This window comes from Salvia hispanica, chromosome 1 (genome assembly GCF_029641045.1).
Source record: "Salvia hispanica isolate PSC_SH4W2 chromosome 1, Shi_PSC_v1, whole genome shotgun sequence".
NCBI classification, from domain to species: Eukaryota; Viridiplantae; Streptophyta; class Magnoliopsida; order Lamiales; family Lamiaceae; genus Salvia; species Salvia hispanica.
This window is the reverse complement of record NC_142692.1, coordinates 19,361,576-19,385,977: the sequence shown is the minus strand read 5'-3', so window position 1 is coordinate 19,385,977 and position 24,402 is coordinate 19,361,576. Positions and strand designations below refer to the sequence as shown.

The 24,402-nt window shown below is 38.6% G+C and overlaps 4 protein-coding genes across 4 annotated transcripts; 1 reads left to right on the top strand and 3 right to left on the bottom strand.

Annotated features, from left to right (window-relative positions):
• Positions 1–273: 273 nt before the first annotated feature.
• Positions 274–4,092, bottom strand: LOC125222609 (zinc finger CCCH domain-containing protein 53-like). The gene is made up of 10 exons (XM_048125318.2): positions 3,852–4,092; positions 2,577–3,545; positions 2,304–2,444; positions 2,050–2,235; positions 1,883–1,965; positions 1,571–1,801; positions 1,338–1,491; positions 1,050–1,256; positions 892–969; positions 274–738 (listed from the first exon to the last, which is right to left on the bottom strand). The coding sequence occupies exons 2-9, from the start codon at positions 3,287–3,289 to the stop codon at positions 936–938; spliced, it is 1,749 nt and encodes a 582-aa protein (XP_047981275.2). The 5' UTR covers positions 3,290–3,545; positions 3,852–4,092; the 3' UTR covers positions 274–738; positions 892–935.
• A 483-nt stretch (positions 4,093–4,575) lies between these two features.
• On the bottom strand, positions 4,576–5,199 carry LOC148933396 (uncharacterized). The gene is made up of 2 exons (XM_089059925.1): positions 4,994–5,199; positions 4,576–4,948 (listed from the first exon to the last, which is right to left on the bottom strand). Exons 1-2 carry the CDS (start codon positions 5,197–5,199, stop codon positions 4,576–4,578), a joined length of 579 nt encoding a protein of 192 aa, XP_088916051.1.
• A 12,046-nt stretch (positions 5,200–17,245) lies between these two features.
• LOC148933395 (uncharacterized) lies at positions 17,246–17,674 on the bottom strand. The gene has a single exon (XM_089059920.1). It carries the CDS (start codon positions 17,672–17,674, stop codon positions 17,246–17,248), a length of 429 nt encoding a protein of 142 aa, XP_088916046.1.
• Positions 17,675–23,166: 5,492 nt separating this feature from the next.
• Positions 23,167–23,869, top strand: LOC148933394 (uncharacterized). The gene is made up of 3 exons (XM_089059912.1): positions 23,167–23,334; positions 23,416–23,497; positions 23,646–23,869. The coding sequence occupies exons 1-3, from the start codon at positions 23,167–23,169 to the stop codon at positions 23,867–23,869; spliced, it is 474 nt and encodes a 157-aa protein (XP_088916038.1).
• Positions 23,870–24,402: the final 533 nt, after the last annotated feature.

Here is a 24,402-nt window from a genome sequence, read left to right as displayed (position 1 = left end):
AATTTTTTAACTGCTATAGATCGAACATTAACATATGCTACAACAATTAAAAACAATTTATTACATCCTTAACTTTTTGTCAGAAATTACATTATCATGTGTCGTACATACACGTGTTGATTAACTTTTTTTTAGGGGAATTTAATGTGTTGGAACAAATAGTCTTAATTTGAAAAGTCAATTCAGATCCACGACTTTAATTTGAAAACAATTTCAAATCTTCTTCACGCAACAATTTGTACAATAATTTAAATCGGATAATTAACACAACAATTTACTAAATGTTCATTCCTTTACTTTTCTCATAATATACATGGTATTAGACTATTAGTACAATGATATTACAATGATACCACAAGGCAAACAGTGCCTTTTCTTTCACATTGTTACCTAATAAAATTACTGGGCAAGGCATCAATGAAAATTACAGCCCCTGGTGATAGACATGTTTGATTTTTCTTTTTTTTTTTTTACTATTCACTATTTTCTTCTTTAAACCTGTGGTCCAACAAATTTCAACTACAGATGTGAAAGGAGATAAACAGTACAAGTGAGAGAAAATGAATGGCTGACCCACTCTTCTTTACTGCCTTTTTTATGTATGCAACTTGTATGGTAGTAACTAGTATGGTATTGGACACTAATCCTGCTTCTGGTGTGTGACATTAATTGCGTCGAGGTAGAGGTGGTGGTCATGGCTCCTGCGGTGGTGGTGGACTACATGTTTCAATCATCGGCCTGATCGGAATAAAAATGTGCACAACTAACATTAATAATGACATTGCAACCACTTCTAATTATTGGACACAAGTACTATATATGGGCATAGATGATGAAAATAATATAGTTGAGCTAATTAGCTTATATGGGATGTGAAATGGTCCAATTTACCTTTTCATTAAGAGTTGTTAGGAAGGCCGAAAAGGGATCTAGTGCTACATTCCAACGGTCTCGTGACCTGAGGCAAACCTATATCGAAATCATGTAATTAATGCTTTTGATTACGAACAATAATAATAAGTCTTGAGGAGAAACAGATGTAAACATACCTAGGAACTTGGAAGTAACATGATTTAAAAGGAGCTATGTCTAATGAAGCGGAGGTAGGGAACAGCGATGGGCTGGTGATCAAATCATTGTTAGTGGATGTCGCGGAGACCTTTTCCGCCTCCATCTTGTGGTTGGAGAAGGCTGTGGCCAAGTCTCCACCCGCCTTCGGGGAAGCAAAGGGGCTTTCGGGAAGGTTGTGCTCCAAGCTACAATATTCATTGTTGCCGTTACCAATGATTAGTTTGTGCATTTTCGTTTCATTTGCCAATAAAAATGACAGTACATACCTTTCTTGTAAATATTCACTTTGTTTGAGGGAGTTATTGTTGCCAATGCCTGGCTCACTTTCCTCCTTTGCATTTGCATTCGCATTTGTAGCCAAATGCGCCTCACGATTGGAAGCAGCAGCAGCAGCAGCATAGGATCCAATCGAGCCATTTTCTGCAATCACAAGGCCATGTGTTTAAGTAGTCTAAAACTTTTAAAAATTTTCAAACGCGATGGAAATGAGAATGTGAACCTTCTTTGACTTCAGGGCTGGTGCGACTGAAGAACGTCGGGGAGAAGGTCATGGGAGAAGATATAACAGCGCCACTAGAGAGCGTGCGGTGGTGGCTATTTCTCTTGACATCGAGAAGCTGAAGACCCATGAGCCGCCTGTTCTGCAGCTCAATTGCTTGCTGCAGATCAGCTTGCTCCTCCAATTTCCTCCTCCACAACAAATCCTGATTGTTGTACAGCATTCTTGCCCCTAAATCAAGAAAGGAATGTATCAAACAAAACAAGATCAGTTAATCAATCTTTCAAGCAAGTGCTAAATTCCCCCACTTACCAAGGTGAAGATCGTAAGGATCTCTTGACTCAGGGCTGCTGCAGCCGGGGAATTCCCCTCTTTCCATTTGTTGCTGTTGTTTCCTACATATACACACAATGTCCCCACAAACACTATAAGCAAAAGACCAAAAACCATAAAATGTTAAGTATGTAATTAACAACAACCTATGCTTGTCCGGGATCTTTCCCTTTTCTTTGTATGGCTTGACCAGCACTCTAGCGTCGCAGACGAAATGAGGATTGCCCTTTGCGAGAATGAGCTTCACAGTCTCCGGGAAGTCGAATGTGACGAAACCAAACATCCTCTTCTGCTGATAAGGGATCCTTACATCTTGAACCGGCCCGAAATTACTAAAAAACCAACCCCAAATTAGAAACACACAAGAAAAATACCATACTACCATGACAACAAAATGCACCTAAAATAAGTGGACACATCCTCCTCCTTGAAAGTGCTATCCGCAGGGAAGGTCAAGTAAATCTGCCTCGACCCCGGATTCATAGCAAACTCGCCCCGCCCCCGCCCAAATTTGTGCATCCCATCACCCATCACCAGAGATCTAAACACATTGAATCATAAACATTAAATCTTGAATTATGATAGTTAATAAAAATGAAATCTTGAATCATGATAGTTAATAAAAATGAAATCTTGAATTATGATAGTTATAAAAAATGAAATCTTGAATTACCGTGGACTATCAGGTGGCTGAAAATTGATGCAGCGGTTGGGTGAGAAAGGGAAATTGAGGGGCTCCATCATCTCCCCCTCGCCGTGGAGGAAGCGGCAGCTCGTCCCGTTCTTGCAAAAGCCTCTAGCGTAGAACAAGCAAGGCTTCCACCCAAAGCCACCGCCCAAATCATCCGTCTGCAAGCAGATATCGCTGACGGAGCAGCTCCGGCGGTGGGGCGGGGCGTCGTTGAGGAAGGAGAGCTGATCTTGGAGATGGAGCTCGTCAATCAAGTCAACCTCAGCTCCGACGTAAAAGGGCGCTGCGGCGGAGTTCATCGTCGACGGCGGCGAGCTGCCATTGTAGGTGCTAGGACTGATCAAGTCGTCGGAGAAGTTGCTGGAGTTTGTCCAAGAAGAGGAGTGGTTAGTGATGCTGAGAGGGGAAGGGAGGTTCACGCCGCCAATCATTCTTGAGGTGGAGTTTTGTCTAGAGAGAGAAAAGGGTGAGGATGGAGATGGACTTGAAGGAGTTGAAGGTGTGTTCAAATTCAGGTCTTTCTTGGCTTGGATGATTACGGTTTGGATAAGGGATTCTGGGCCAAAGGCGAGGCGGATCATCTCTTTCTCACCATGATCTTGGATTAGGAGAAACCCCATGATTTTGGAAGCGTTTTGAGGGTCCAAATTTTGTATCCTTTGGAAAACAATCTTTGTTGCTTCGTATGCATCCATGTTTTGCTACTCAAGATTCCACTCCAAATCTATAATTGTGGTGAAGTGAAGTTCCTTTTTTTTGAGTAAAGAGTGCACAAAAGCTAATCAAGAAAACAGCAAAAAAGAAATTCTCTTTAAGAAAAAAAGCAACTCTCTCTCTCTCTCTTCTATCTATCCAACCATCTATTCTCTCCTTTTCTTGTTTCCACGGCCACACCTACCACAGCTGTAGTAGAGTAGGAGGAGTAAGTTCACTTCATTTTGCCACTTGCTTCTGCACAAACCCCAGAAAAAGGAAATGAAAAATTAACAAAACCTCAAAAAAAGAAGAAGAAAGGGAGAAGATTGATGAACCCTGAAAGTTCACTAACTCAAAATATTTATTTTGAATTTCTATGCATAGAAAGATGGAGATATGCTAAAAAAGATTTATAGAAACAACACACGCGCGCGCACAAACAAGGGTTTCAAGTTCAACTTTCAAGAAAACCCATAAAATTTAAAAAAGATGGAATCTTTTTCACATCAAACACAACAACTACTTTGCCCGAGAAGCAGAAACACTAGGCTCGATTCTTACCGGTTTAAGTGAAGAAGATGGTAGTAGATTTCAGATGGGAGACCATAACATCAATCTCTCTCTCTCTAGAAAATTTTCTTTTCCTTTTTCTCACAGGACTCAACATATGTTTGCTAGCAATGGAAGTTGCTACAAAAGCCAAAGCAGCACCTTCTTTCTATGCAGCTGCCAGCCCTGCAGAATTTTTAGCTGCAGTTTGACAGCAACAACAGAAGATGGCAAGGACCATTTAATTTATTTCATCGCTGTCAATTTTTTTATTTCACTTTTTAATTTTTTAAGTTGGGGAAGGGGCTTGACGATATTCTATGCAATAATATGTAAAATATGATAAAGAGTGGGACATCGTGAAAGCAGTATGAGTGAGCGTACTCTTGTAGTAATTATTCTGACACACATCCACTAACTATCATCTTGATCCCACTTATTTTACTATTTTTCTAAATTATTAAATTTTCTTCCTTCTTTTAGCATTCACAGTGGATGTCCTAGTGGAAGTACTATAGAGAGCCCTATTAGTTGCAACATCAGCATGCATTATTTTTCTGTAATGGTGAAATCCTAGTGCATGCCCTATCTATTATTTATTTCGCATTTTAATTTTAATTTTATTTTTTTTATTTACCAATTATAAATAGTAAAATTAAACTCCAAATTAAAAGAACTAGCAAAAAACATACATTACATAATTTAAAAAAAAAAATACAACGAAAGAGGTTCAAGTTCAACGACCACTACGTGTCCAAACTTCTTCAATCATGTCATTTATTAGTTGAAGATAAGCTTGTTGGTTGCGCATGCTCTCCTGAGCTTGTAATCTCTCGCTGACTCCATAGGATAAACCTCGAACGACCGGCGAGGTTACATGACCTGCGTTTGGAGCGGCTTCATCGTCGGACCACTCGCTAGCTGCACGACCTTCGTCGTGAATAATCATGTCGTGCAAGATGATGCACGCGTACATGACATTGGCGATATGATGCCTGTACCAGGAACGAGCCGGGCCTTTCACTATTCCCCAACGCGCTAGAAGCACACCGAATCCTCGCTCCACGTCCTTCCGTGAAGCTGCTTGGCGAGAAGCAAAAAACTCTCTCCTGGAATCCGTTGGGCAGGAGATCGTCTTCAAGAAAACTGGTCACCTCGGGTAAATGCCGTCGGCTAAGTAGTACCCTATATGATGCTGCCGTCCATTGGTAGTGAAGTTGATAACCGGACTGTGGCCATTGCATTGCTCGATGAAGAGACTCGACGAGTTCAGCACAATGATGTCGTTGTTTGACCCTGCCACGCCAAAGTGAGCATGCGAAATCCAAAGACTGTGGTCAACGATGGCTTCAAGGATCATCGTTGGGTGGGTACCCTTATACCCACAGGTGAATTGACCTCTCCATGCTGCAGGACAATTCTTCCACTCCCAGTGCATACAATCAATACTCCCTAAGATTCCAGGAAGTGTTCTTTCTCTCACTCTCAAAGTGTATATAAGGCAAAGTGTAATCTCTCAAATCGTGCATCATGCAAAGTTTACCATAGGCTTGCTCAAAGTCTAATCCTTCCTCTACTAGATGTGATTAAGTATCAAAAGTCCGAAAGTTCTTTATTTTTTGTTGTAATATAGTTTCTTTGGTAGGTGAGTAATATTTGGCTAAAAAGTGACTTAAACATAAAAGTATCCCAAGTAGAGTTAAAGTGACTCCACTTTTCTAATAACCCAAGACACTTCTAGAACTTTATTTTTCTCCTTCTTCTCATTTTCCAATCCTTTGATTTTTTTTTTTTCTTCACAACCTTTCTTTGCTTTTCCTTTTAATTTCTTTTTCTTTATCATAAGCATCCTTTCTAAGATCAAGCACATATTTTGAATTTTTCACTATTTCACAACTTGTACTTTCTTTAAATTAAGCACACTACATTTATACTTTATTCCTTATCTCTCCAATTCCTTTCCAAAAGATATAAAATTCTAAACTAACTCAAGGAATTGTCCTCATTTAATTGGCTTGCAAAGAAATGGCTTAAAGGGTCAAAATTGGCTCCAAAGGGAAAACTTTTAAAAATTTGAGAGGGTCAAAAATTTTGGGTATAAAAGTAGCTATGAAAAGATGGCCTAACATCTTCCCTTATCAACTTAAGCACTATGTAAACTTAAGCAGACTAGGAGCAAGTTCTAGACACATATACATGAATGCAGATAGATACACAAGAAAGAAATTATGGTTCAAATCTCACAAGGTATAAGCATGAATCAAGGCGAACAAGCAATTCACTAATTATGCACCTTTTTACTGAACCATCAAATCAAAACGTCAAGCCATACTTAAACATGGATGGAATTAAATATCATTGGCAACTCGGTCTAATGTGTCCCTAAGCATGCGTGTTTCTAAGTTCTTCATGTTAAGTTCATGACATGGATTCAAGAAAATTCACCTACGGGATTTTTGAAAACAAAAACTTAAACTAAAACCTAGAACGAAAACCTACACTCACGGTCCACCACTTTATCCCCCAAACTTATTTACAACAAAGTGTAAAATAAGTTTGTAGAGTCGGTAGGTCGCCAGGAAGAGGTAACCTACAAAAATTTTCAAAGCATGAAAACTAAACCAAAACCAAAAAGTACTTAAAAACTCAAATAAAAATTGTCAAAACATGAAAATAAATTGTCCCAAAAGAAATTAAACATATGATACAAGTGGTCATTTAAAGTCATTTAGCTTGACTTCTTCAATCTTGAGGAGGAGGAGGGAAACGGGCGTTGAGGTCGTAGAATGCGCCAATAAGATAGGTGATGTTGCCACTCATGGTTTGGCGCTCTTGTCGAGCCTCGACGGCCATCCTTTGGAGCTCTTCGATTTGTTGACGTTGATGAACATCTTCAAGGCGGACCGCTGCAGGGTGTAGGTCGCCAGGCGCTGGCGGTCGTCAGACATGTTGCGGTGGTAGCCGGTCGCCGCCTGAAACTCCAGATTTCTAGACTTTGCATTTTGACTCCTTTTTTCGGCTCAAATATGCAAATTTCTCACAAATGACGTAAAAATACCAAAATGTATAAAATATGCAAATAATGGACATGTAATGCGACTTTGACATTAAAAACGGACCAAATACTGACCTTAAAATAGTGCAAAATCCGAGCATATCATACCTTGTGAAAACAAATTTTTTCTTAACCTATAAAGTACAAAATTTACTTTCTACAAACCTTTTTCAAGCTTATAAATACCCCATAACATAATTCATATTGTTCACCAATCTTAGTTACACATAAATTCCTCCATTCCTCCATTTTGTACAAGGAGCAAGTAATTCAAAGGAGATCAAGCAAGAGCAAGATTAATTTTTTCCGGGTTTTATCTAGTTTTTGTTTGATTGAACATGTCTTATTTTGCTTATATTTATTTAGTTTATCTGTCTATGGATAGCTAAATTTATATTTATTATTTTTAATGTTCAGAACTCATTTTACTTTAATTATTCATTGGTTTAAATTTAACTGCTTGGTTGTTACCTTGATTTTTGTCAATCTTTGATCGGTGATGACTTTGATTAGTTTATATTTTATGTGTCAATGCAATATTTGTGAAAGAGTGTTGATACACAATAAGAATAACTCCTAGTAGAGCTTAAGTTGGATGAACATAGAACTAAATAATTAGAATTACTAATGAGTTGATGAAACCACTACCCTATGATTCCCTTGTCTCATCTACTTTCTCAAACCAAGTTAACTGCAAACTATAAAACTGTTTTCACTGTTTTCATTCAATTACTATTATTTACTTTTTTTCTTAGTTTAATCAAATCCCAACTGTATGTCCAAATAGTATATGAGACTGAGTATGTGGTAGACAGTCTGTAAATTTATTCCCTATGTTCGATATCTGGTACTCCCTCCGTCCCAAGGTATTAGACCAACTTTCCTTTTTGGGATGTCCCAACATATTAGACTCATTTCCTTTTTTAGCAAAAAATATCTATCTTATTTTATTCTCCACCTACTTTTTTCTCTCTTCTCTCTCCTACTTTTTCCTTCTCTCATACTTTACTATCTCCACTTTAACTATTTAAATATCAATTCCTTAAATCATGTGCCCAAAAGAAGTGAGTCTAATACTCCGGGACGGAGGGAGTACTAACTTTTAGCTATACAAGATCTATCCTATATACTTGCAGGTGTTTTTAGTGCTAATAATAAATGCATCCGGTGGCCACATCAACATTTCTTAGTCCAGCCAACCTTCCCAAGGGAGCCGGACCCAGAATTGAATCCCCCCGTTAACCAAGTAAATTTTACATTTCAGTCATTTCATTTTGTTTTCTGTTTTTGTATATCCGTGTTGTTTGTGCTGAGCATGTTTAATTGTTTTCTTGTGTTCTCCCACTTAGCCCAATCTTTGGTCTAAGTGTGAGAAGTTTATATGTTTCTTCAGCATGTTTTTTTTGTGATTAGGTGTTCATCTCCCACTTAGCCCAATTCTTGGTCTAAGTGTGAGAAGTTGTGTATATATTCAGTATGTTTGTTCCTGTTATGTCTTTGTTGTCTCTCACTTAGCCCGTTGTTCGGTCTAAGTGTGAGAAGTTTTATTATGTTTTATTTTGATTGTGTGCACCAACTCCCTCATTTCCCCCCTTCACTAGGATAGCTTGGGAACAAGCTGGAGTGAAGTGGGAGGGGGTGGGAGAGATAGTGCAGTATGTGCTCAGCATGTGAAGAAGTTCTTAGGTCCAGGAGTTCTAGTTTTTTTTAGGTTATGTGTTTAAGCATGAATTAACAAGGATAATAAACCAAGATTCACTAAGGGAGAGTAATTGAAGATAGGATGCACTACAACTTTGAGGTCTCTTTCCTTGATAAGCTAAAATCGGTTTGAAGGAGGCAAGAACGATAGAAGGTGCCTTAGCTGACCTAATTGTGAAGCCCCACTATTAATGTGAGTTAGAAGCCTTAACATTGAGTGCTAACATAATAAAAGGGGTTGCTACCTGATGCTTAGGGAGAAGAATTTAGAGAGGAGATATTAAGAAAATAAAAAAAGAGAAAGAGAAAGAATTTCAAACCTGGAGGCATAAGCTGGACAAAGTCCATAGGAGGAAAATATATATAAAAAGAAAAAAGAAAATCTGGAGGAATAAGCTGGACGAAGTCCAGGAAAAGAGGATGTATAAGCTGGACGAAGTCCAAGAGAAAAAATTAGGAAAGGCGGATACAAGGAAAAAATTCTCATAACCCGAAGCATCAGTAGCAAGAACTAACTATGAGCGATTGATCCTAACATCCATGGTGAGGAATGAGTGATCGAGCGAATCTAACAATTAGCAGGCTAATGGCTATCTGGATGAGCTGACAAACCGATTAGGTCGAAGAAGGGAAGGGGAGAATTTGGAGAGTGTATATCATTGGATTGACCTTAAACTTGTGGGGACAGCTGCCCAAAATCTGCACTAATTCATGCCTATGTGCTTTATTAAGTGTTATTGTCTTTTCTTTTTCTTTCATGATTAGTGTCTAGATCTAGGTGTTCTCTTTGGTCAGGGAATAACCATGCATTGAAATTCGCCTTATTTCTCTTTTCTTGTCTTTATACTTGAGGACAAGTATGTTTTAAGTGTGAGCAATTTGAAAAGGCTAATTTCATGCATTGGTTATAGGGATAAATTCTGTGATTTCCTGGTCTAACAAACAATTTTGAGCCAGGTGTGTAGAGAAAATCGTCAGCCCCAGGAAGAAGACAGAGATTGCCTGGTGGAGGAAGCTGGCAGGAAAAATAAGCTGAACAAGGAAGAGCGCTAGACAAAAGAGCATTGAATCGAAGGGAAAAATGGGCATTACAAGAATAGTCTTGAAGCTCTATCCATTATAAAAAGGAGCACGCAATCAAACTGAGAGAAACTATTTCCAGCTCCTAGCTTAGTTTTCTACTTTTTCTACACACTCACACACTTGGGGGAAATCGTAGGAGGGTTCTCATTTCATCGGAAATTTGGGTGCAACACCGTCTCCACGGAGGGGAAAAAACAATTGTCTTTTATTTTTCTGTCTACTTTTGGTATTCGCCGAGCCCTCGCTGTTCGAGGCTCGGCCTTGTCTCTACTATCGTTGGATACTTTGTATTTTGCTATGAATATCACTGCTTTTGTTTCGTTTATCTTATCGTGATGTTTGGGTTTGATTTGTTGATTATTGTTGGTCGATCTGAGTTTGGAGTTGTTTTGCAAGAAATCTGTTGTTGATCGGTTGAATCTACGTAAACTTGTGAGGATTGGAGATGGAAATGATGTTTGGTTGTTGCGGATGGCTTGGATCCGGAGTGGATTAAGCATCCTGTGAACGGATCTGATTGTTTTCTCTTGACTTTGTTGTTTAAATTCTGCATTCTTGTTTTACCTCGTCTAGTAGCCGTAGATCTGCTTTAGTTTGAACTGTTCTTCAATTTGTCGGTTTAAATTTCGTTTACTTTGTTTCGATATTCGTTTTACTCTGTTTTAGCTGGTTGTTTCGTGAAATATATTGGAGAAGATGATGTCGCTGTTAGTTAGTCCTTTAGTTAGTTATTTTGCAGCTTTTTAGTCGTACTCTACCTTTTCAGAAAATGGTCCCCACGTCTAGTTTCTTTCCCAGGTCTAGGTTAATGTAGGAAACTGTTCGTTCGATCTAGCAATTGTCTCGCTCTATTTCGGTTAATATGCATGCTTTTATGTCTCTGCCTAGATCTATCTGTTAGAGTAGAATATTTCAATTACCAAGTTTAGGAATTGAATCTCAACCCCAAAAGTTGCGTGGCAGCAGCCAAAAAAATAGTCCGCGAGTCATCGAACATGTTTACTTGCGCATTCATCTCTGTAAATTCGATCCCTACTTCCATGTATTAGTTTTCCTAGCTAAAGCGGGTTGAGGGTTTTGAAGAGGGAGTTAAGGGAGTGATTGTGTGCCCAACGACAGGTAGCTCAAGGTTCTCTGAGTTCCTAGACCTAGTGCCCAGCGGATTTCCTGCACCGAGGGTTTTCTTCATTATTTTTTAGAGCACGCTTTCGCTAACCATCATTAGCTTCTAAGTCAGCTCTTCAAATGGCGCCGTTGCCGGGGATGGATGGCGTAGTTTATTTACGTGTTTGATGATTTGGTGTATATAGTATTAATTTCTGTTATTTGTTTATTCTTGGTAGTTTATGAGCAAGGGCTTACGATTTGGGAACTGGAGTAACCCGTCTGGGTCAAGGGACGTTCAAGTCAGGTGGCAGGTTAAGGAATCAACGTCTACCATCACCACCAGATCAGGGTTTAAGACAGTAGACCCATTCCCATTCGAGTCAGAAAGTGAAAAGGAGTGGAACTCATTAGGGGGAGAAGACCCGAAGTCGTCTATAGAGACAGACCACTCCGAAACCGAGAAAGAGAAAGACGTGGATATGGCACACTTGGAGGATCCCGATCCGGAGATAGGATCACTCACCGCACATCTGGACGGTGAGCCCGCCCATGCCATAGTCTCGAACCAGCGCCAGAGGTCTATTGCTATCAAGACAAATGTTCTGGGTGTTTTACCTACATTCTCTGGGCGAAGGAATGAATGTCCTTACGAATTCCTAAACGAGTTTAGTAAGCTGTGCAGTATCCAAAAGCGACCCAACGAGGCTACTGAGGAGGAATACCGTTTGCGTGCAGTCCCGTTTGCCCTTAAGGGGGAGACTAATACTTGGCTGCTGAGGCTCTCACCAGACTCGATCAACACATCGAAAGATTTCAAGCTGGAATTCATGGATTATTTCTTCCCGTCCAACAAAACAAATGCCCTGAAGAAGAAGATTCAGGAATGCAAGCAGGATTACGATGAGTCCCTGAGTCAATACTGGTCTCGATTTAAGGGGCTGCTCGATGCCTGTCCCAACCATAGGATGATGGAGGCTGAGACCTTTTACCTGTTCTATGAAGGAGCTAATCCTGAGTCGAAGGACTTAATGAATTCCTCGAGCGGGGAGAATTTTACAAAGAACAAGGCAAGTGAAGCACGAGAGATTTTGGGAAGGCTGATCGACGCAAAGAAGGCCTATGATCACCCGCGTATCATGAGGAGAGGTTCAGCAAACGTAATCAAGGAACAAGAAGGCGAAGGAGTTGGGGACATGATAGATCGATTGGAGAAGGCACTTCTTAGTGCGATTGAGAAAAAGAATTCCCCGACCTCACAGGAGAAAGAAAAACTGCCAGGTCCAGAGGAAAATCAACTCCAGCTCTATTACGGTCCACCGCCCGATGGAGAGTTCCAAGCCCAGGTAAATGCAGTAGGGAATTGGAATCAAAATAATCAGAATACAAGCTGGAATCACCATGGAGAGACAACCCTTGTTTTAGATGGGCAGACGGAAACCAACAGCTCCAGCTACAGTACCTAGGTCCAGCAGAGGCCCAGCAGAACTGGCCTAGCCGTGGTCAGGACAGACCCCAGCATAATTCGAACTGGTCAGGGAAAAACCAGGAAGGACCAAATAATTGTAGTTATCGCAATCAAGGGGACCAATCCAATTGGAACAACATGAACCAGAGTAATCAAGGGAGCTCTTATGTGCCGCCACATCAGAGGAACGCCACCGGAAACAATCAGAATTTCCAGCATGCACACCAAGGAAATCAAGGGTCAGGGAACCAGTTCATCAGCAATCAAGGAGGTCAGGGTAATTATCACCCAAATCAGGGGAGCGGACCGAGCCACAATCAGGGGTCAAGTTTAAATCAATCGAACTACAAGCCTCCGAGGAATCTGGATGAGATGGTACATGACCTAGTCAGCTCTCAACAACACATGCAGAACAATATGCAGGCAAACAATGATGTGGTACACAAAATCCAAGATTCTCAACAAGAGCATAAGTCTGCTATGGATATGTTGGCCAAGCAAATGTCGCAATTGGCCACTTCGTTGAATGAGATGAGGGGGCACGAAGGAAGGATACCAGCTTCAGTGAAACCACCTGACCGGGCAAATATTAGTCAGATAACTTTGAGGTCAAGATGGGGCTATGAGGGTCCGGAGATGAGAAAAGATGAGAATACACCTCTATTAACGAGCAAGGAAGACTAGACCCCTGACCTAGAGGGCCCTGATGTAAGCAATGTCAGAGTAGAAGACGGTCTTCAAAAAGGGGATCTGGAGAAACTACTACCTCGGATGGCCGATCCATTTTTCTTAGACCCGGAGCCTGAAGAGGAGATTAAGGAAGGAAGGAAAGAAGTCGGTGACTCATCCGTCTCAGGTCTGGCAGGGACGTTGAAGCGTACGAAGCCATTTCCTCATCGAGGGGAAGCCAAAAAGAAGAAGGACGACACCGAAGACTTCATGGAGATTTTCAGCAAGCTAGAGATCAACCTGCCTTTCCTACAAGCTTTGAAGCTGCCTACATTCAGTAAATTCATCAAGGAGTTCATAGCAGGAAAAACCAAACCCGACGGGAAGATAGTAATTGGAGAAAATGTGTCAGCTGCGATACAGAAGAGGAGGATGTCATCAAAATGCACAGACCCAGGTGTGTTCACTTTTCCTATTTCTCTGGGTGACATAAAAATTAAGCATGCTATGTGTGATCTAGGAGCTTCGATAAATGTGTTACCACTTTCGATATATAAGAAGTTGATAGGAGTGAGTCTGGTGATAGTGACATGCATTTCACCCGAAGGTGTGTTGGAGAATGTGATAGTGAAAGTGCATGATTTTCTGTACCCAGCTGATTTTCATGTGATAAAAATGAGTGATAATGAATCTGCTGAGTCTAGCGGAGTGCTATTAGGGAGGTCATTCTTACGCACCGCTAAGACTATAATAGATGTGTTTGATGGAATAATATGCCTGGATTATCATGGGGAAAAATACACGTTTAACATCGATGAAACCATGAAAAAACCATTGGATGTTGAGAATTTGCATTCTGTCGATGTCATTAATGTTGGGACTACCGCAGCGGAAGACACGGAAACCAAACAGGTCCTAGAACGGATCTATTTAGGTGATTATGCATTCGACTCCAATTTCATGCAATTAACATAGATCTATAGATATAACATCAAATAAACACATAATCATGCAATTTGATGTAGATTCGATTGTTACCTCATTTTGATCCATCATAGAATCGAAGTTGCTAGCTGCACCACCCGGAGATCCTTGGTTTATCGACCGTGAATCTTCCAACCTATTCCCTAGTCCTTGATTCTCCATCCGTGTGGGCGGATCTTAGATAATCAATAATAGTCTTGAAGAGATTTAGGAAAATCCAATCACAAACTCAATATTGTCTTGATCTAATCCTATGAATTAGGATAGAACAAGAACAAAACAAAACCCTAATTCTCCCACGTGCCAAGGCACGAAAACCGAGGCAAGGAGAGAGAGAGAGAGCCGGCGACGGCTACTAGGGTTTGGGGAGGAGTGTTGTGAATGAATGGTGTGCTAGGGTTTCCACATCTCATCACTATTTATAGTGGACTTGTTGGGCTAGGTTGGGGATCCATGGAATGACTTAAGTGTTGGGCTCACCCATTAGATAAATTGCTAATTAAATCAAATGACCCATGATTTAATATATTATCAATGAAATATTATTTTGTTCCACTAAAGAATAATATTGCACTCCCACTTAAATCACCAAATTACAAATAACTTGGGTCCATTTTATTTTATAATATTTCCCGCGTTTAAGATTATCTTGATCCATCAATTTAATTCTTTTGTCTGCTATGTGACTAGAATTAAATTAATTCTCCAAAGAGTTTTTCTAGTTTGAAACTTTATTTATTATTCGTGGAATAAATTCCAACTGCGCAGTTTTCTGAATAATAAATTCCTCTTTCAAACACCTCTTGGGGATCACCCCTTAGGGATTTAATCATACCATACTGGGCACGCGAATTCTATGAAATAATATTCCAATACCTTCATGTTATTCAATTACTACCACCCAAGATATCATGAACTTGAGTTACGTACAAACTCTCACATATTGATAAGTCAAAGTGGCGTTTGATTGAATAAACAATATTGATATTAATATCATAGACTAGAAAATACTAAACTTTCTTGAAATATATTCTTTCAGTAGATAGCAATAAAGAATACATTTCGGATTAGATCCTTTCAGTGCTTTACCACACCGGTGTTACTAATCTCATCTTAGGTAAGAGAGAATTATCATAAACACCGCAACCGTTCCAATAGGTAGCCAAAGCCTATCTAGGTTGTGAATACGTTTTTCTTCTTACTAGATCTGGCCAAGTCCCCTACTGGAAAACTCATGAGGAGATTCATCGAATTTCCCTACTTGACCTTCTTAGTAAAAAGCCTTAGACTTGTTTATCATATTTCAATAATAAACCATTTATATTATATTATTTATTCTCATAAATAGGTAAACAAGTGGATGTGGCGTTTCTCGTATACATGCACAAACTGACTGTACAAAGGCATGTACGCACGAAGCATCTTTTTGTATACAAACCCCAACAATCTCCCACTTATACTCAAAGAATGCTTTCGAGTATACCAACCGCTTTATTGGCCTTGTGCTACACATTCACAACACATTTTCTCCCACTTATACTCAAAGCAGGCTTTGGCCACTATGTACTCAAAACTATAATTCTTTAAAAAAGAATCTACCAACATAGTTTTCTAGAGTACATAAAACGAAAATATACTTGTAATTTATAACCTTAATTCTTGCTAAGGAGCACGATTATTTGATCAAAATATTTCTAGGCCCTTTGATCCAGTGGAATAATTCTATGTGCCTTTCTCAAGCGCACTTATACATATTCCTCTATCAAAATCCACTATTTTGATCCTTCTGAATTTCTACTAATTAAAGTAGAATACTTATAGCAAATATAAAGTTTTAATCATGTCGAATATGATTCCCAAAACTTTAATTATATAATACCAACTTAACTTGGTATTAACCTTGCTATATAATTTGTGATGTAAATTTATGCATGAACATAATTACCTCATCACAATGACTAATTGGAAATTAGTCCTTATGACAAAATAAAACCGAATGATTGCATTCTTTGTTTTATAGTCATAAATTCCAAGAGTTCATTTATTTAACCATTTGTTGTGATCTTTAGAAATACTTTCTTTGGAAATCCAAAAGCAATTCTAATTTTAATAGCTAACTTGGAAATGTCTTTTAATGTTATTAGAGTCTTAGAAAGTGTGCAATTCATCACTTCTTTCATTCTAGGGTGTGAACCCTTTTAACTCTAGCAAACATTACTTTAATTCCATTTATGAATATTCTATGAGACTAAATTTAGCTCCCACTTTTAAAAGTAGAAAAATACTAGTCTCAATATTCTTTAAGGCTATTAAAACAATTTAAATAGTGCTTGGAGTTAAATTCATCCTAGTTTAATAAAACGAGCTATGAAGCTCTTATTAAACACTTAGAATTTAATCATTCATCAAGAAAAGCTCCCACTATTTTAATTATCACTTTCACAACAAAATAAATAAAACAATAACTAATCAAATAGTCAACTCTAGGCTTGGAACATTAAAATAAATTTAATGTGCACACTATATTTACTATACAAGAATTTCTAGTATTTATAATAAATACTTATCTTGTTTCTAGTTGAATTTAATTTACTTGTCTTGTAATCAATTATTGTGATTATTTTTCTTACACCTTTATTTGAACAAACGCGATCATAAGATCATTTTATTTTGTATTGAATCCATGTCGAACATTAATGTTCTATTGACTCATCAACAAAATAATGGTTCAAAAGATTCAAGGATTAAAGAAACTTAATAATCAATATTTCTAGAAGAAAACTTCATAATAATTGAATCAACAAATTTTAATCACAAGTAAAACATTTTGATATTAACCATGTTACATTTGATGTCATAAATAATTGGATAATCAAAACTTCATTTATCTAATAATGCAAGCATTATAAAATGACATCGATAATCCAAAAACACAATTGATAAACTAGGAATAAAATTCCGTATCAATAATCCATATGATATCAAAACCAAACAATATCAAAAACTCTTAAAATTCAACAATGTAAATAAAGCAAAATAGGACTTTTCATTGTTCAAAACATAAATGTCATAGCTAGATCAAGATCATGTCTTCCTCCTAATCACATTGGGTTGGCTCGAACTCTCTGCCATGTCAGACTTGCGTCTTAGGTCAGTGGAGTTATTGACCATCCCACCCTCCATCTTCCTTATCTGGACTTGTGCCTCAATGAGCTTGCTAGAGAGTACTAGAAGAGATGTTGGCCAAAGATTGTCTATTATCTCTTTCTTTACTTTCTCATAGCTCTTTGGAAGTCCGTCGAGAATCATGAGTTGTTGGGTTTCTGGGCCTATTTTCCCACCCTACTCCTCGAGCCTATCAAAACCATCAACCATTTCCACGACATAGTCGTTAATGTTTTGGTTCTCCTTCAAGACCGTTCTCCTCAAAATGTTCACCACTGATCTCATGAGACACTTGGTGGACATTTCATCAAACCATTTAGGTTCTTCAATCAATGACCTGTCGGGCTTGTCAACCTTGCCAAGAGCATTGCCGACCGAGGCCAACAAAAACTTCTTGACATGACCGCTCGCGGTATCCCATCGATCACAAGCATCCTTTTCCTTGTTTGATATGTAATAAGCAGAGGGGCGATCCTTAGTGAGGACCAACCTTAAATCACTAGCCAACTGATCAATGTCAAGTCTTCTTTTCCAATCCAAATAAGAATCAGAATCGCGTTCCTTCGATTTAAGGATCGCACTATAAACTTCCCAAGTAGTAAACATCTTTCGTTCAAGCTGAGAAAAAAATACCAATAATATAAACATGTAAAATTTCAAAGAAAAGCAAATAACCACAAAACAATTCATCAATTTTACATCCACAAAAATCAAGCACAAACGTTCTTCTACGAGGAAGCCGAGTCTTATTCATGCAAGAAATTCATTATTTTTACTGGCCACAATGTCGACAGATAGTCCAGAGACCATAAGAATGGCATGGCTGACTAACAATGCTAAAGCATATAACCATAAAATTAAGCACTAAGGATTCTTTACTTGTGCGTGAACTCCTCTAAAGAAAGGTCGAACCGGACAAGCACCTCCTACTATAGCTCCCTCTAAGCATTATTAAAATACAATCCTTATAATTTCGCAGCAATATTGCTCCGGTAAAGACCAGTCGCGATATTACTGAAAAACTAATTTTACGATTTTAATAACCTTTATCTAGAGAAGTCAAAACTTACGAACTGGTAATGTTCCTCCCGTAAAGACAGGCCGGTCACTACTTCGCACTAAGACCAATTTTATGGAGGCCATATACAAACGTGTTGTAATTATCGCTTCATATTTTCTTGTTGGTGGTTTTAATAGTTTAATTATCACTTAAGCAGATAAGGCAGATATCCACATTCAAAGAATAATTAAACATGTACTAGCTATGCATGCAAGGCAATAAGTACATAGGCGATGCACGAGTTAAACTAGATTTTAACAAATAAAATCATAACTCAAATTAAATATCCATCATTCATCAATAAAACATGTAAACACATTAAATAAGGTTCACATAAACATAATGACGAAACTTGATCATTTAATTAAGCATCTAAATAAATAGATAGAATTAAAAATTCTATCTCCACATAAACAAGATTATCTAGACATTAAGTCCAATCTTAAACAATCATACATTATTAGTTAAAATAACGTATCTTGATTATTAGAATTACCTTTTAATACTATTAGGATTTACTTAGATAGAATTAATCCATCATTATCCTAAAATTAATGTCTAGGTGTATATCATAAAAGATTAGCTAAGTCTCAATTTAAAATGCCCACTTGGATATATAAATCCGCATTTATCCAATTAAGACTAAATCCATTTAAAACACACCAATTAAATTTGAGAACTAAATTTCTCTTAGCTTTCATAAAATCACATGACAAGAAGAATCTTATTACATCTTTAATTCAAAATGATGTTTTCTAGATGAAATAAAAATTCACCTTCATCAAAATTAAAGACAAAATTCAACTCAATAAATAATTAAGGATTTTAATAGCAAAATTAATGCTCTATGAATTTTCATACCTTTAAATCACATTTGATGTTATCTAGATGAAACAAATTCACCTTCATCAAAATTAAAGATAAAATTCAAATTAAACTAGGAATTGAATTCCAATTAAAATCCAATTAATCACTTAACACTTTAATAATTTAGGATTTAAGTAGCATGTTAATGCCAAATGAATTTTTCACTTCTTTAATTAAACCGATGTTATCTAGATGAAATAAAATTCACCTACATCATATTAAAGACAAAATTCAAACTAGGAATAGGATTCCAATTAAAATCCATCCAATTATTATACATGTAATTTTCGAAAATTTTAGAGGTTTAAAACAATTGAAAAACTCATGTCTTTTCCTTAGGTATATATCTAGGAAATAATTCCATAACACACCAAATAAAATATAGACAATTTTCAATTAAACCTTAAAATTAAAACATGAAAGCATATTAAGAGAATATTCTTTAAAATTCCATCCAATTAAGGAAAAGCCAAAAATTAGATCAATCAAATATTGAATTTCCTTATGTTAATTACCGTGATATTATCTAGATGGAAACAATCCACCAAAATCAACTAATTAACAAATTAAATCAATTATTTGACTAATTATTCAATTGGCAATATTTAAAGAAGACAAATATTCTCTTTAAATTAGAATCTTGACTTAATTGCAAAATCATTCTAATTACCACAAGATATTTTAATTATTCTAGGTTTAGGATTTTAAACCACAATTATAAATAGCTTGCGTGTTAAGAAACGAAATGTAAACACGAAAAACAAAACGAGACGACGAGACGGCGCAATCCAAAACCCTAATTAGGGTTTGGGCCGCCACGGGCCTCGCGGCAGCCGCTGCTGCCGCCTCCCGCGACCACCGCCGCTGCTCCCACTGCAGCGGCGCTGCCTCTGCCGCTCCCACTGGAGCAGCCGCCGCCCGCTGACCGCCGCCGTCTCTGCTGCTCCGTTGTCTAGAACACCGCGGCTGCTGCCCTAACCGAAGTCAGAGCCGCCACTGTCCTTCGGAGCTGCTGTTCGCCGACGACGCAGCTGCTTTTGCTGCTGCGAGCGTCGCCACTGCCCGGAGCAAGGGCTGCTGTCACTGCAGCGTTTCCGCCGCCCGCTGACTGCCTCCCGCCGCCGTCCGAAGACGACGACGCCGCTGCTGCTGCTGCCCGCTGTCGCCCGAAGACGACGGCGCAGCTGCTGCTGCGTTTCTGGAGCTGATCGCCGCTGCCGACACACGGCTGTGCAGCCGCTGCCCGGCGCTGCTGTCCGAAGACGATGCAGCGGCTGCCGGAGCTGCTGCCCGCCGCCGTCGCTGACTCCTCCGACCAGCCGTAGCCACCGCCGCCTTTTCTCACCAGATCTGGATCGGCGATCCCCGATGAAGGCAGCCCGGTTCTTGAACACATCTAGGGTTTAAGCCCTTGCATTCATTTATTCGTTTTTCAATTTAATTAACTTGATTCATCGCGGTCACTTCGCTTGACCGCGATCTTAAATCTTAATTAATCGTTTCTTAATTTGTAACAATCTTTTATGTTCATATCAAATATGCATATTTAAATATCTAGCATTTAGCAATTTAAATTATTCTTGCATATTAAGAACATAAAAAATATAGATCTATAAATACTTGCTTAGATCTAGAATATTCTTGTGAAAAACTCGAATAAAATTCGAGATTCATAACATTCTTTCATCGATCCAAGTATTCAATCATGGACCACTTTATTTCTTGATTCAAAAACATATATTCACTTAAACACATACATATATGTAATTAACAAACATATAATCTAGTATATATTACTTAGAATATATAGATCTAATGATGTTCATCATAGATCTAGAATATTTTTGTGAAAAACTTGAATAAAATCCAAGATTCATAATATTCTTTCATCGATCTAGAACATCATATCATAGATCCAAAATTAAAATCAAGAAAAACATAGATCCAAACCAAATTGCATTATTTTCGAAAATCCCAAGTTCTTACACTACAATTTTCGAAAAATTCAATTAATCAAATACATAATCAGAGCCTAAAAATTGGCTCTGATACCAGTTGTTGGGACTACTGCAGCGGAAGACACGGAAACCAAACAAGTCCTAGAACGGATCTATTTAGGTGATTATGCATTCGACTCCAATTTCATGCAATTAACATAGATCTATAGATATAACATCAAATAAACACAAAATCATGCAATTTGATGTAGATTCGATTGTTACCTCATTTTGATCCATCATAGAATCGAAGTTGCTAGCTGCACCACCCGGAGATCCTTGGTTTATCGACCGTGAATCTTCCAACCTATTCCCTAGTCCTTGATTCTCCATCCGTGTAGGCGGATCTTAGATAATCAATAATAGTCTTGAAGAGATCTAGGAAAACCCAATCACAAACTCAATATTGTCTTGATCTAATCCTATGAATTAGGATAGAACAAGAACAAAACAAAACCCTAATTCTCCCACGTGCCAAGGCACGAAAACCGAGGCAAGGAGAGAGAGAGAGAGCCGGCGACGGCTACTAGGGTTTGGGGAGGAGTGTTGTGAATGAATGGTGTGCTAGGGTTTCCACATCTCATCACTATTTATAGTGGACTTGTTGGGCTAGGTTGGGGATCCATGGAATGACTTAAGTGTTGGGCTCACCCATTAGATAAATTGCTAATTAAATCAAATGACCCATGATTTAATATATTATCAATGGAATATTATTTTGTTCCACTAAAGAATAATATTGCACTCCCACTTAAATCACCAAATTACAAATAACTTGGGTCCATTTTATTTTATAATATTTCCCGCGTTTAAGATTATCTTGATCCATCAATTTAATTCTTTTGTCTGCTATGTGACTAGAATTAAATTAATTCTCCAAAGAGTTTTTCTAGTTTGAAACTTTATTTATTATTCGTGGAATAAATTCCAACTGCGCAGTTTTCTGAATAATAAATTCCTCTTTCAAACACCTCTTGGGGATCACCCCTTAGGGATTTAATCATACCACACTAGGCACGCGAATTCTATGAAATAATATTCCAATACCTTCGTGTTATTCAATTACTACCACCCAAGATATCATGAACTTGAGTTACGTACAAACTCTCACATATTGATAAGTCAAAGTGGCGTTTGATTGAATAAATAATATTGATATTAATATCATAGACTAGAAAATACTAAACTTTCTTGAAATATATTCTTTCAGTAGATAGCAATAAAGAATACATTTCGAATTAGATCCTTTCAGTGCTTTACCACACCGGTGTTACTAATCTCATCTTAGGTAAGAGAGAATTATCATAAACACCGCAACCGTTCCAATAGGTAGCCAAAGCCTATCTAGGTTGTGAATACGTTTTTCTTCTTACTAGATCTGGCCAAGTCCCCTACTGGAAAACTCATGAGGAGATTCATCGAATTTCCCTATTTGACCTTCTTAGTAAAAAGCCTTAGACTTGTTTATCATATTTCAATAATAAACCATTTATATTATATTATTTATTCTCATAAATAGGTAAACAAGTGGATGTGGCGTTTCTCGTATACATGCACAAGCTGACTGTACAAAGGCATGTACGCTCGAAGCATCTTTTAGTATACAAACCCCAACAATTAACCCCCTGGTCCAGGAATATCTTGAGACTGAATTAATGCAGGAATAGTTTAACAATTCGGAGCTGAGCCAGTCTGTTGATAAGGAGGTGGCAGGATGGTGTGAAACCCTATTAACTCGGAACCTGACAGATGAACAGATCAATGAAGCGATCATGGCATTCTTCCACCAACCACTGCCATTCGAGTCTACGGGATCTGTACAGGTTAAAGGTCTAGACGAGGGAACAAACTTGGATTAGATAGCAACAAAGAGTCTGGAGAAAAACCCCCTGCCCCAGGAAGGCATCACACCAAAGAAGGAGTTGAAGAAACTACCCGAGACCCTGAAGTATGCCTACCTTGGGGAAGATGAAACATTCCCCGTGATAATCAACAGCCACTTGACAGCGGAACAGGAGAATGATCTATTGGAAGTAATCCGGAGGAACAAGAAGGCCATAGGGTGGATGCTCTCCGACCTGGTGGGAATCAGCCCTGATCTCTGCATGCACCACATCCGACTGGAAGAGGGGGCGAAGGCGCGTAGAGACCCATAACGCAAGCTAAACCCAAACATGAAGGAAGAAGTTCTGAAGGAAGTGTTGAAGTTGCTATCCTTGGGGATTATTTACTCCATTCCAGACAGCGAATGGGTCAGCCCAGTTCACAAGGTCCCAAAGAAGTCAGGAATACAAGTTGTGGAAAATGATAAGAATGAATTGGTGCCTACTATATTGGTGATTGTATGGAGAATGTGCATTGATTACAGGAAGCTTAATGAAGCCACTAAAAATGATCATTTTCTTTTGCCATTCATTGACCAGATGTTGGAAAGGTTGGCTGGAAAGCAATGCACCGGGAACATTCCAGCGCTGTATGATGAGCATCTTCTCAGACATGTTGGAGGTATGCATTGAAATTTTTATGGATGATTTCACGGTGTATGGAAATTCCTTCGATGCATGCTTGGCCAATTTAGATCTACTGTTGATAAGGTGTCAAGAGAAGAATTTAGTCCTAAACTTTGAAAAATGCCATTTCATTGTACCTGAAGGAATAGTCCTCGGCCATGTAGTCTCCGAGAGAGGGATTCAAGTGGATAAAGCCAAGGTGGATGTAATCTTGAAACTACCCTACCCCACGAATCAGAAAGAGGTTAGAGGGTTCCTAGGTCACGCAGGTTTCTATAGGAGGTTCATCAGGGATTTTGCAAAAATTGCCCAACCGCTAATGCATCTCTTGCACAATGATGTGGAATTTGATTTTGACGAAGGATAGAAGGCGTTCCAGATGCTGAAGGATAGACTTGTCTCCGCCCCGATAATCCGTTCACCAGACTGGAATTACCCATTCGAAGTAATGTGTGATGCGAGTGATTTTGCAGTAGGAGCAGTCCTAGGTCAAAGGATTGACGGGAGAAGCTATGTCATTTTTTATGCCTCGAAGACCCTCAACCAGGCTCAGAAGAGCTATGATACCACAGAGAAAGAGATGCTGGCAGTGGTGTACTCATTCGAGAAATTTCGACCGTATCTGTTAGGGTCGAAAGTAATAGTCTACACTGATCATGCTGCGATTAAGTATCTCCTGGCCAAGAGGGAGTCTAAGCCAAGGTTGATTAGATGGGTGCTGTTGCTGCAAGAATTTGATTGGGAGGTAAAAGACAAGAAAGGGACGGAGAACAAAGTTGCAGATCATCTGAGCCGAATATTCCAAGGGGATACGGATGAAGCCATACCGGATGCCTTCCCCGAGGAACATCTTTATTATATATGGAAGTCTGCTAGGTCTATTGACTGGGAAGCAGTGTT

What these genes read in the sequence shown, in the direction of transcription:
- LOC125222609 (XM_048125318.2), bottom strand. Translation starts at nt 3,289, where the DNA reads ATGGATGCATACGAAGCAACAAAGATTGTTTTCCAAAGGATACAAAAT. An exon ending in TCCTTACGATCTTCACCTTG is followed by an intron (nt 1,802 to 1,882) that starts GTAAGTGGGGGA and finishes TTCTTGATTTAG; the next exon opens with GGGCAAGAATGCTGTACAAC. An exon ending in AGTGAATATTTACAAGAAAG is followed by an intron (nt 1,257 to 1,337) that starts GTATGTACTGTC and finishes TGAATATTGTAG; the next exon opens with CTTGGAGCACAACCTTCCCG.
- LOC148933396 (XM_089059925.1), bottom strand. Translation starts at nt 5,199, where the DNA reads ATGATCCTTGAAGCCATCGTTGACCACAGTCTTTGGATTTCGCATGCT. An exon ending in GCCGACGGCATTTACCCGAG is followed by an intron (nt 4,949 to 4,993) that starts GTGACCAGTTTT and finishes AACGGATTCCAG; the next exon opens with GAGAGAGTTTTTTGCTTCTC.
- LOC148933395 (XM_089059920.1), bottom strand. Translation starts at nt 17,674, where the DNA reads ATGTTTACTACTTGGGAAGTTTATAGTGCGATCCTTAAATCGAAGGAA.
- LOC148933394 (XM_089059912.1), top strand. Translation starts at nt 23,167, where the DNA reads ATGAAGGAAGAAGTTCTGAAGGAAGTGTTGAAGTTGCTATCCTTGGGG. An exon ending in TGCCTACTATATTGGTGATT is followed by an intron (nt 23,335 to 23,415) that starts GTATGGAGAATG and finishes TTCATTGACCAG; the next exon opens with ATGTTGGAAAGGTTGGCTGG. An exon ending in TCTTCTCAGACATGTTGGAG is followed by an intron (nt 23,498 to 23,645) that starts GTATGCATTGAA and finishes TTGTACCTGAAG; the next exon opens with GAATAGTCCTCGGCCATGTA.